This window comes from Oculina patagonica, chromosome 3, assembly GCF_052425735.1.
Source record: "Oculina patagonica isolate OP01 chromosome 3, crgOcupat, whole genome shotgun sequence".
Classification (NCBI taxonomy): domain Eukaryota; kingdom Metazoa; phylum Cnidaria; class Anthozoa; order Scleractinia; family Oculinidae; genus Oculina; species Oculina patagonica.
The window spans coordinates 5,718,830-5,731,295 of NC_135760.1; the positions used below are offsets into that span (position 1 = coordinate 5,718,830).

General features: G+C 39.3%; 1 protein-coding gene across 1 annotated transcript; it reads left to right on the forward strand.

Moving 5' to 3' along the window:
• The first annotated feature begins 1,694 nt into the window (after positions 1 to 1,694).
• Positions 1,695 to 6,652, forward strand: LOC144645229 (uncharacterized). Its single transcript, XM_078504728.1, has 3 exons — positions 1,695 to 1,994; positions 4,531 to 4,632; positions 6,451 to 6,652. Exons 1-3 carry the CDS (start codon positions 1,872 to 1,874, stop codon positions 6,556 to 6,558), a joined length of 333 nt encoding a protein of 110 aa, XP_078360854.1. The 5' UTR covers positions 1,695 to 1,871; the 3' UTR covers positions 6,559 to 6,652.
• The last annotated feature ends 5,814 nt before the right edge of the window (positions 6,653 to 12,466 follow it).

Sequence of the window (12,466 nt, forward strand, 5' to 3'; positions counted from 1 at the left end):
TCGCTATTGTAAAGAATAGGCTGCTGCCTCGCTCGGGCTCGCCAGCAATAAATCCTTTATGTAAACTGCGGCGTAAGGAACAACTTGATGGAAATGAGTTCATGCATATAAAAGATAAACGCGTGAAAAAGAAAGTCTAAACACAATTAGCCCCTCAGTAACGGAAAGGATTAAAACTCATGTTCTTTGCAGTTCTGGTGCAAACACTCTACCAATTTCGGGATCTTTTTGTACAAATTGTCAAGACCAATAGAGGATACATGTAATGGAAATAACTGTTACAATGGCGGTTTTTGTTGTTGAACCGTGGAACATTTGAGACCTACTTATCTCGAACATGTTCTCGACAATGGGTTGCTACCATGTTTAATTCAGTTAAGCAAATTTCATTTCATCAAAACAATCGAAAATCAGTCTGTTTGTGTGCGTAAGTAATGAAAGTTGATAATGGAGTAAGTTCATCACATTCAAGATTGTCAATATAGTTTGTAACATTCTGAGTTTTGACATTACATTTGTGACATGCGATCTCTCCCTGCATGAACGCGAAAATCAGCTGTCTACACAAATCGTATTTTTTAGGGCAGTTTTCCCCATCATAATACATTCACTGATTCCCATTTAAACGCCCTGCAATCAAGATCAGCTAGTTTTTATAAAGCGAGAAACTTTGCAACAGGAAATTTCTCAATTGAACAACTTTCGAAAGCTTTCAGGAGCAATTTCTCGACTTTTCAGTTCTATGAAAAGATCAGGCTGTAAATGATTGTGATTTTAAATTCCTTGAAAAAATGATTTTCGGCTGAGGGGAATTTGACGGGAGAATTAAAGGCACACGCTTCACGCTTCAACTCACGCACACTTAACGCTTCACGATTAACAGCACGCGCACTATCAGATTTCTAGAGTACGCGGCGCGCGAGTGACCTCGAAATTCAGCAATCTTTAATTTACGTTAACAATTTTAGTTCACAAAGTGTTCACGAATCGTTACGATAATTGTACTCATTCGCACTAAACAAACTCCTGTTTTCGCCTGTTTTTGGTCAATTATGTAAATGTTCCTTCGCGAAAATTAAAATTCTTTATGTAAACTGCGATTTGTCACAGGAAACGAAGCTGTTACAGTGTTTGCCATAGACAAACAAAAAGTGGATTTAATTTGTTGTGATTTAATTAATATGTATCAACAAACTATCGAAACATGCAAACATTTCACACCAAGATTAAAATTCTCCTGTCATGTGACAAAAGCTGTTGATTCTTGCAATCGAAAACTCAACAAAGCAACTCTCATTACCGGCTTTCATATATTATCTTTAATATCAGTTCTGAGAATTCAGTGATACGATAAGACAATATCCTTTATTTGATAAATTTCTATATTCTCATTGCCTCCTCACTTAAAAATGTATTGGCATTGTAAGGAGAATGTACATCTTCATCGCTCTTGGGATTAACTCCTGTATTGACACTAACGAATGACGAACGTAATAGTTTACCGATCGCGCAACATGGCTAACTTGTTTATTTTATAAAAATTATTGGGTGGAGAAAAAGTCACGCTTCCTGACATTTGCACAACTAAAATATCTACTGTCAATGGCGAAGAATTAACTGTTCAATTTTAAAATCACAATTTTTACTAATTTCCGTCCAGCTTGTCGTATGATAAAGAAAAGAAATCTCGCTATTACACAAAAACCTCCATAACTGTCCGAAAATCGCTACAAATATTTAGTTTTCGGGAGGCGCTTTTATAAAACTAATCTCTTATATCTAAACGGCTGTCACTCTAAACTAACACTTTTTTTTACTTGTTGGTGTTAAAGTCGAGCGCTTCAAAAACTACCAGCCCATTTGGATTAAAAATGAAACGCTTCATCTTCATTCTTCTGGCAAGTTTTCTCTTAGCAGACGGTCGGAAACTTTCTAACTGGGCGAACGATAAAGAAAATTTTCCGTCAGATCTGGACGAGATAGGAAGCCGTCAGGTTTGTGTCATTTGCTTTCTTTCCATTTCTTGGCTTTGCAGTAGTCATTCAGGTTTTAAAAAAATCTTTGTGTTTTTGGTTTCATAAGAAATGCTGTCTATGCAATTGCTGGCAATTTTTCGATGTTCCTAGATGTTGGTGGCTTTCTTGCGGAAAGCGCACCATACCTTTCAAGGATCTTTTTCCCGTTTTCTTCTTTTAAAGCAAATACAATAAGCTAGCTAGTGGCACTGAAATAATATTCGTTTTTCTTCCTTTGGTTTTATGGATCCTTCAGGTGTTGTAGAATGAGGTTTAGAATTAGGTTCCATTTGTCTCAAAGCTGAATTTCAAATTCCTATCTTTATCTACACCACATAGTGCCACTGATTTCGCCGATAGAGGAAACGACTGAAATTTAACACACCGTATATTATTTCAAAAGTTGCCGTTCATTTTGATTCATTTATTCGCCTTTCACAAAGTTCCTCAAACGTCCTTTTATAAAATTCCTCAAATTCTTGCTCTGAGCTTCGAAGAAGCAGTGAATTTCTCGATAGGATGAATGAACAGATGAAATAAATAGTTTTCTGATGTTGGAGAGAGTGATGTATTTATTATACTGAAAACGTAATGTAAAAATGTAAATACGAAAAAATAATTAAATATATATGTCAAATGTGGTGAAAAAGAAGAAAAAGAATCCTTTGAGATCTTCGTAGTTCTATATCAGATTAAGCAGTTGAAAAAGAAGGGCTGAAAAAAATTCAGGATCCAACGAGGTTCGCTCAGCTGAATCATTGTAAACAACTAACTAGTAGTGCTGAGGCTCTCAAATCCTTAGTCTTTGCACTACAGTTCAAACCATTGTGTTACGGTATTTATTCGAATAAGCGCCCAACCTCGAATAAGCGCCCACTCTGTAGGTAGTAAAAGTTAATAAGCGCCCACCCCCACCCCCTAAAAAATTGACATGTACGAGAGGAGTAAAATGAGAGGTGTGAAATTGACTAAGTACTACCAAGAGACTACTCTGAAGATCAAGCTTTCTCAATAATTTACAGAAACTTTCAAGGATCAGTAAAAAATTCGGCTTTTGGACACCTTCACGTTCTGTTATTATTTATTTTTTTCTTGCAAAATAAGCGTACTACTTGCTAAGAATGGTGAAAATTTAATAAGCGCTCAGCCTCGAATTAGCGCCCACCTCGAATAAGCGCCCACTCTCAAGGTCCAAAAATTTAATAAGCGCCCAGGGCGCTTAAACGAATAAATACGGTATGTAAACCAATCAAGACCTTTGTTAGCCTAGAAGTGTAGCAGCTCTCGTAAGCTTGTAATTCTACTGGTCCTCTAAATTAAAGGCAGTATTGTTCCTGTTGTTTGTTCTATTGTTCTCTCAAAGTGTAGCGAGCCATTCATGTGAGACCTCGAGAGAGGCTGCTACCCGACTCCTCTTGAGCAACACAGTTGTTGTTTGAGATGAAGACAACCCTTAAATCTGCCTTAATTTAAGGTGGCTCATTAGGGTTTCTTGACCGCGCGAAGAATGGGTACGAGCTTGAAAAGCCGGCAAATCAAAACAAACATGGCGGCTTCACGCGAGCGTGAAATTTTCGGCAAGAAAACGCGAGACTTGCTTCCTGCCAATGAAATAACACCCGTGCTTTCCTGTGTTGAGCAGATAATAGAGTTTACAACACCCTAAAAAGGTATTTACAACGTCCGCGGTGCTTCTGGCCGCTTTTGTAAAGTTCGTACGACCGAAAGCAAAAGATAAAATAAAGAATAGTCTCCGCGATTGTAAGATACTTCGAGCAGAATTTCAGAGATTCTGCTACATAAAGGATTAAGGTATGTCTCTAACTAACCATTGTGTTAACAGATATTCGCACAAAAACCGACAACAACCGGGAAACGCTCGTCTTTACACATCAACTCGTATGGTTCGAAAGTTCGCGCATGCTCAAATAGCGATCTTGGACAATTTCTATTCTGATGACGTAATTGTTATTCGGGCGAAAATAAAAAATTTTCCCCTGGTATTTACTAGAGTTTCCTTCGGTGAAATTCCTTAAAATTTGGCATAGATGTGATACCTTTTTAACTGCCCTTTTTGCCGTTTTTTAAAAAAAATTTGTAAGCCAGTTTTTTTGCTTAGTCAAAAAAACACAAAATAACCAAAAACGCAAAAACGACCTGGACAACCCCTACTTTTTTTGCTTTTAAAAGTTACTTCTCATCAGATTCAATCCGTTGGGAGAATTTAAAAAATTTTCACCGAAGAAAATTAAAGAAATTTAAGATCAAAACCATAAAAACACCAAAAAAAAAGGACTTTTTGAGTAGATGTAGTTCAAAAACAAAGGCCGTTATTTTAAAAAAGAATAATGCACAACATATTTTAGTCCTTGTTTTTAATATTTCGGCAGCTTTTATTTAACTAGTTTAAGAAATAACGCGAAAATGATCTCTTGATGGGTATCACTTGTGCGCGCGCCGTAATATCTCAAAACCCTATGGAGCCACCTTAACTTTAAAATTTCAACATTTTTAGAACTGTAATACCAACGAGGATTGTGGTGAGAGTGGTTGTTGTTTCTCATGGACCATGCAGTGTTATTCCAAACCCAAGCACAACGAGTCTTGTTCACCAGAGGTATGCTGCTATGTACAACTTTTCCTAACAGTACAGTAAAAACCCGCATATAAGAACCTAAAATTTGAAACCTGTTAGGCTAGAAGTTCCATTTATACCCCTATATGTAAGGCTGTTTTAAGGTGATTCCACGGTATCGCATTGTGCATCCTTGCTGCGCATACGTTTTCGCGTCATTTAGCGCGCGCACGAGCGCGCGCGCACACCGAACACTACGAGATTCCCTTCAGCCTACGCTCGGTAGGGAAAGAAATGGTCGTTTTCTCTTAAACGAGCACGGTGACCCCCCTTTTTTATTGCATTAATTTAAATGCCATACAGTTGTCTACAATATTACGCGATTTAAAGAAAAGTTTAAAATTCTACATTGAGATATTTTAATTTTAATGCCGTAAAAAACACGTTTTTAGGTAGTGCCGTTAACGTGCGCACAAAGCAAAATCTTTAATTTCTTTCGTTATCTTAATTCCTGTACAATAAGAATAGTTTTTAATATAAGATCAAAGTCTATTTTGTTGAAATAGACTAATACTTTAATGCAAAAATGATTTTTTTCTAGAAACAATAGTTCCCCATTCGAATTACTAGGGTTCCTAATATATACCTCGCGGGTCGTATATTTACTATAATGCCCATCCATTTTACACAAAAACTAGCGCGGTGACCCCCATTTTTTATTTCATTTTTTTAATGCTCATAACATAATTGTAACCTGGACCAAGTTTCAGAAAATTTTTAATACTCCTTCTATTTCAGTGGAATCACCTTAAGCTCAAATTTAATACAGGTTCTTATTTCGTAGAATTCATTTAAAACCTAGAATTCATAAATCAAATCAAACAAGCTCTACTGGGCAAGGAAAATAAGCCAACTCCATGGCAATGCCATTCCAGTATACTATACACAACTGTGTCTGCACAAATATAGCAGTTTCTTCTTTCAGTGAGTGCTGCATAGCAATATCAACTTGAGTTTCGTACTGTTTTCACAGCAGCATTTTTTTTTCTCAAGAAAATAAGAACCTATTTAATGAACCTTATCTGCGAGTTTTAACTGTATTTTTAACTCTGTTGATGGTTTCTTACAATTTCTTGTACCGAATATAATTGCCCTGTTTGCCTGCAGTCTGTTTTTCTCCCGAGATTCAGAAAGAGAGTGCAGAGAGAGGGTTTAACGTTCTTTTAGACAGATAGACACCCTCAATATAAAAAACCTCTTTAGCCCAAAATTTGGAAACAGGTTCTTATTTTCTAAAATCAATTAATCAAACTTTATGGATCCTCTTTGGAAGCACCTAAGAGCCTTATCGCTCCAGTTGCAATGTAAATGCCAATGTTGAAAATCATAAAATATTATTATTGATACAATCACATAAATAGAAATAAAATGGTACGCAAATTTCATATACAGAATAGGCTGAATACCACTTAAAATTCTATTGACAACAATGTAAATTTTTCTTTAAAAAATAAGAACCTAAATCAGTAAATAGCCTAAATTTGTACTAATTACCATTTATATGTAAAAACCTATTTAGGCTTACTTAGGTTAACTAACGGATGGCACGCTACAAGATAACGCCATTTTTGTCAGCTACTTTTATTTTACATTATTTTTTGCCAAATTTCCTGAGAAATACAGACCCCTTGGGAAACGTCATCGCTCCTGCATGTATTGCGTGCCGTGTATTTTACTCGCCGTGTTCCGTGCAAACCTCTATCTAACCGAACGCCTGGAGCAGGCTATTTATACCGCAACTCAACATTTTATCAATTATGTCAACTCTAATTTACTTTTCTATGTTTTTCTTATTTCCAGAAGTCATCTTGCCCCTGCATGCCAGGACTGGCGTGTGGCAAGTACAAAGATTATGACGGACAAAAATTTTACCGTTGTATGAAGCCTGAGGAATTTTTGAATAATTAACTGATGACTCATCTGAAGGATCCAATAATAAAGCGAGGAGCATATTTGTTTCATTTTAAGAAGTTAATGTAATAAAGCACAGAGTCAAGGAATCGCGTTAAATCTTTTCTGTTTTAATACAGATGACACGGCGAATTGTAGTAAATCTTTGACTTTGCGAGAGGGCGAGACTAATATATTTTAGCTTCTTTTCTGCGAGCCTAAACCATTGTTACCCCCTTGATAGCCTTTGCAAGACATCGAGACTCTGATACGGTGTATACGTAGAGAAAACAAATCGAGTCAAGGAGATCGTAAATTTTTTAACTAAAATTCTCTTTGAAGGACCATTTGTTTGCGTAAAAGGTCAGGCTAAGGTATAGGCTCTTCCATTTGCTTAATAGCAAAAAGGGGAGCAGGGATGGCGCAATGGTGAGAGCGCTCCCCTTCATTGGTGGCTCCCGGGCCACCAATGTGGCCCGGTTTCGATTCCCGGACTCGGCCTCATATGTGGGTTGAGTTTGTTGTTGGTTCTCGTCCTTGCTTAGCCAATTCCAGTCTCTCGGTTTGTGGGGAAGAGCTAAAAAAGCGGGCAAGCGCGGAAAAGACGAGCGCCTTCTTCCCCGCTCGTCTTTTCGGCGCTCGCCCGCTTTTTTCGCTCTTCCCCACAAACTGAGAGCCTGGAACAGGCTAGTCCTTGCTCCGAGGGTTTTTCTCAGGGTTCTCCGGTTTTCTTCCCTCCTCAAAAACCAATTCGATCGGGAATACACGGCCCCACAAGCTTATAGCTTTAATCCTCACCGTGTCTTAATAAAGGCTATTTGTTATTTTATTTTATTATTATTGTTTCTTGGTAAAAGGAATGTTCTGGTTGGTTCCCTGGGTGGTCCGAATTTTGCAAAACAGATCGATCGTTAATTAAGATAGAACACTCAAGAATTAGTTTCGCCAATATTACGTTTTCACAACATTTTACATAGGAGTACACTCCCTAGCTAGCAATTTCGGTTTTATTTTCGTGAAAGAACCCTAAAAATGCAAGAATATTCTTGGCTTTGGCGCGCGTGTTCGCCCAGGAGTGATTATTATCCAAATTTATCAGCAACGTTTTTCATTTAAAAAACCTTTTTGAACTTCGTAGCTCGTTCGGTCCGTATTGAGGATTATTGGTTTTGCTTGTTTTTTTTTTTGGACCTAACTCGCCATGGGATTAGTCCATAAACTTAACCTGAATCTAAGCCGTCTTTTCTGGTCGCTTACTCTCAGCTTAGGATAAGCGACTAGAGGGGACAGCTGAAATTCAGGGTACCATAAACTCGCAAAAAAAGAACTCAACTATTATTTTCCCAATACTGACCTCAACTTAAATCATAGTAATTTTTTCTTGGAGAATTCTGTCCAAGGGGGAAAGGCGCAATGAGGTTAACCTTATGTGAAGCACCAACCCGTGAAACAAGGCCAGACCACGACGAAAGGAACTCCGTGCCCTACACTTTGCGGTAAGTGTGTGGGGTTTTCACGTCCACTGCTGACACTGAAGATGCAGGAGATGGGAACTACGGTTTATCGTCCTTATCCGAGAAGACTCGAACATCTAACCATTTGCAAAGGCAGCATGTTCTCCTCAGTTATTTTAAGACCCTGAGTGTTTAGTTGGATCGGTCTGGGAGTCGAACCCGAGACCTCCCGCACGGCAGTCTAGCGCTCTACCAGCTGAGCTATTAAACTAATCGGCGAACAGGCTACCCAGTGGGTAAAAGAGCTAAAAGAAATCGGCGAGCGAAGCAAGCTGAGCGTTTTAATCCCGCTTTCCCTTCGCCCGATCCTCGACCAGCGAGCCTGTTCACATGCTATAGGTACGAAAGCCGACATAATGAATTAGAAGCAATAAAGCTCATTGACAGAATTTCAGTTTATTAAGTATAATCAAGAATTAATTATATTTAAGGTTTTACAGCATAGTCAGCACATTATTCCATTTCATACCCTACTAGAGTCTAGAGTGATTTGAAACAATACATCATCTCAAGGAAATGAACATTTATACGTTTTCAATTACATTACATCAATTGAGAGTGATAAATGATCGTCGCAGTGAATTTCCAATTTAAGCAATTGAATAAAGAAGCCTGAAAAAAATTCAGGGCTTCAACGGGATCATCCCGGGCTTCATCCCGTTGAAGCCCTGATTTTTTTTTTCAGGCTTCTTTATTCCAATTGCTTAAATTGGAAATTCACTGCGACGATCATTTATCACTCTCATATACATCCGCAGTTCATATATGAATCATTTCATATACATTACATCATTACATCAATTGTCAAACTATTTTACTTGGCTGCAAGCCTAGATGAAAATAGTTATTTTTTGATCAGTGCATTTACTATTCATATTCTAGTCCCAAACTGCTACTGTATCTTGCTAAGAATAATTTATTTTAAACTTTTGTTGACGTTATTGATCTGATATATCACCAAATTCGATTATTTGTTTTCTCATTTTTCTGTTTTATTTTAGTGATGCTTTGCATGCTTGGCTTTAAAAGATTTTCTCGATTTCTTTTTTGGTGAATGATCTTTGTGCTTGCATTCCGCAATATTGAGAGTCTCCCCTTTTGGTGGGGAGATAGACAATATTATATCCCGATATTCGCAAAGCAATTCGTACCTTAGATGATAGTTACCGATATCTTGGAGGTCGAGGAATTTTCCACTGACGTACTTGGGCCTTGGTAGCATCTTGAACACGACTTCCTTACCTGTGTTGTCCTTGAAAAGGAACTGAACTTTGTCTTGCTCGTTGCTGGGGCTGTGAAACACGTACTCGAGTATCGGATAACCGCCTTTCTTTCTTAATGTGTATTGGTTGTCTCCCCCCCGCATGATTTGCACGTTTTCGAGCTTCATGCCGTCTTGTAGCATGATAGCCACGATATTTTCACCACCTCGGTCGTAGATGACATCCTTCGAATCATCAAGGATGACAGAGTAGGCGTCATTGTTTGGACCAGAGTACAGCCGGTTGGCACCAGTTCCCATCTGCGCCATCAGCGCGATGTTGTCATCCAAGTTCACCACATAATCGTCCAATGCACCTCCAATAACCTCATGCCTGATACTTCTATACTCATCGTTTTTTAACAGCAGAAGATTGAAACAATGTTTGCTCAGTTCGAATCTCTCAATGTCTTCGAAATAAATGTGTTGGGCATCTTCGACCATTAAAGCGCGACGAGGATAAGCACTAGAAATTACTTCACCACGGTGATCGTAAAATAGACGATCAACTACATCTGAAATTTGACTTATGTATTCGTCAATGGTCTTTTCTTCATTGAGGAGCACTATTCTCTGGTCAGGTGATCGTGTGGACGTATCTGGCTTGTAGTTTGTCATGCTTAGTACATCGTGATACGTGTAACTTCCTTTGATGACATCTTTCTCTGCATTGTTTTCACCGTGAGTCAGCCTGGCATCGCTGTCGTACGCTATTCTTTTTGGCTTCTGCTGATCTCTTGTCTTGTGGTTCCATTGGTGCATCGAGAACGCCACAGTGCCAGCTGATTTCCTTATCATAGCGAGGTCTGCTCCAGGTCCAACTAGGATATCATCATTACCACTTCCTTCTACTAAGAAGACGTTATCTCCATCAAGATCGGACACTTCGTCGTTATCAACAGAGATAATGTCCTTGCCTTTCCCTCCTCGAATGGTGTCTCTCTCAGGGCCACCACCAGAAAGATAGTTTTCGCCTTCCCAGTGAGAATTGTATGTTTCAATGGTATCACTTCCCGCTCCTCCGTCTATCTTAACTATTCCTTTTTTCCTTACCGACTTCAATTCAAAGTGATCGTCTCCTCCCATCCCGAAAGCTTCAGTGTTTTCTTCCAATATTACCTTGTCCGTCAAGTCGTTATTTCCCAGAAAGATCAGCCCGTTATCTCCGCGTTCGACGACGCTGGGACAAAATGTGTAACCTTGAGCAGCATCAGCACGACACTCATATGGTTTGGCAAATTTTTCATTGTACGTAGCAAAGAATACAATCTTGTTTTCCAGCTCAGCTGTGATTTCAAAGTCACGTTTTAAGGTTTGTGAGTTGGACCAACCTTGAGCTTTATACTCTCCACTTTCTGCGTCATCAGAAAACACGGCAGGATAAGCGAAAAGGAATTTCTTTGGTTTGATGTCCTGGATAATTGTCATCATACTTTCCTTGAGTTTGTCGGAAAACTCATCCAGTTTTTCACTCAAATGGGCCAGTCTTAAAAACTCTACAAATGCTGTATACTTTGTCAGCTCATTCGATCCAGTTTTCACATCCTTAATTGCTTTAGCCACAATATAGAAAGCCGCAGGCGTTGTTTGCGTCATCAATATGTAGTAAGCGTGGAATATGTCTCCCATTAGCATCCGTAACTTCTTGATTTACTGCTATTGAATTAACCACGGTGTTATACCCATTTATGACGAAGTCAAGTCCGTTGGCAGTGGCGTAGCCAGGGGAGGGTTCCAGGGGTTCTGGAACCCCCCTTCGGGATATCGCAATAGCTAATTCAAGAGAAAAAATATTTTTAAAACCCCCCTTTAATTCCGCCAGATTAGAAAAATGAAATTTCTGAGAAAATAAAATGAAATCTATAAAGTATCACCTTGTGTTTACAATTACAAAATTTCGTGTATACAAGCCTGCGTTGTACGTGGGATCCAGCGCTTTTGGTTGCCTCGTTTTCAAATCTGCACACAACAGGCAAACAGTGCAGTTCAGGCCTTGGCAGAATGTGACAGCGATTTTTATCCAAATGTGCACAAGTTGCTGCGCATCTTGTGTAGGTTGCCAATTACTTCTGCAGAATGTGAGCGATCGTTCAGCACATTGCGCAGACTAAAGACATACCTGCGGGCTACAATGACCAGCGAGCGAGAGTCAGGACTTGCTCTTATGAACATACATTACAACAGACAAATTGACATTAGTGCAACAGTCGACATTTTTGCACGGAAGCATCCACGGCGCCTACTTCTGGCTGATATACTAGCTGACTAGTGAGCGACGGTACGCCGGGAGTGAATGGTACGCCGGAAAAATTACCTAGTACGCAGGATTTTGAGCTTCCCTTCTAAGAAATACTAGCTTCAATTGACGCTAAAATTGCTAAAAATTTATGCTTAGAATCAAGGAGATGCCATTTCTGGGGACCGCAAATTTCAAAATTTCCCGGGGGAGCATGCCCTAGGACCCCCCTAGAGGAGGAGCGCCTCCGACGCTCAGTTTTACCTTCACAATTACAATTCACATTTGGAACCCCCCTATACAAAAATCCTGGCTACGCCCCTGGTTGGCAGCGGCGGCCGAAAAGCTTCTGAATTTAAGTGAGCCGGCGCCCCATTTTGCTTTTAATTTGTCCATTATTCCAAGTTTTTCAAGAACAGCTGTCATTCCTTGACCCAAGTGCCCTCCAGTCTGGGTTGAAAGCCAGGTTTGTGCCTCCCTAAGTTTATCCATCAAAGAAGAATCGGCAGTGACCACTCCAGATTTCAATTTTTCTTTTAAAAGCCAGACAACATTGCGCAAAGAGTTCAGTCTTTGAACACGGTTGTGTAACTTGCCGTTCTCAGGATTGGGGAGACCTTCAAAGCCTGCTTGTGTGTCGGCACGGATCACCTGGAGATTTTTTATTCCTTCGCCAAATGTTATGGTGGCATCCAGCGTGGCAAGTGAACCAACAATTGCAAAATCTTTATCGTCGAACTGCTTTTGGAGATTAGGAGAACTAGCTTTCATTTCATCTAGGTATTTTGGCAAGTTAAGTTGGTAGGTCATCTCTGTTTGTCGATGAAGGAGTTCAATGGCAGCATCGTCGTCCATTACGTAACCAGGAAGAATGTATTCTCTTGGAACTTCTTCTTGATCTGCTTCGCTATTTCC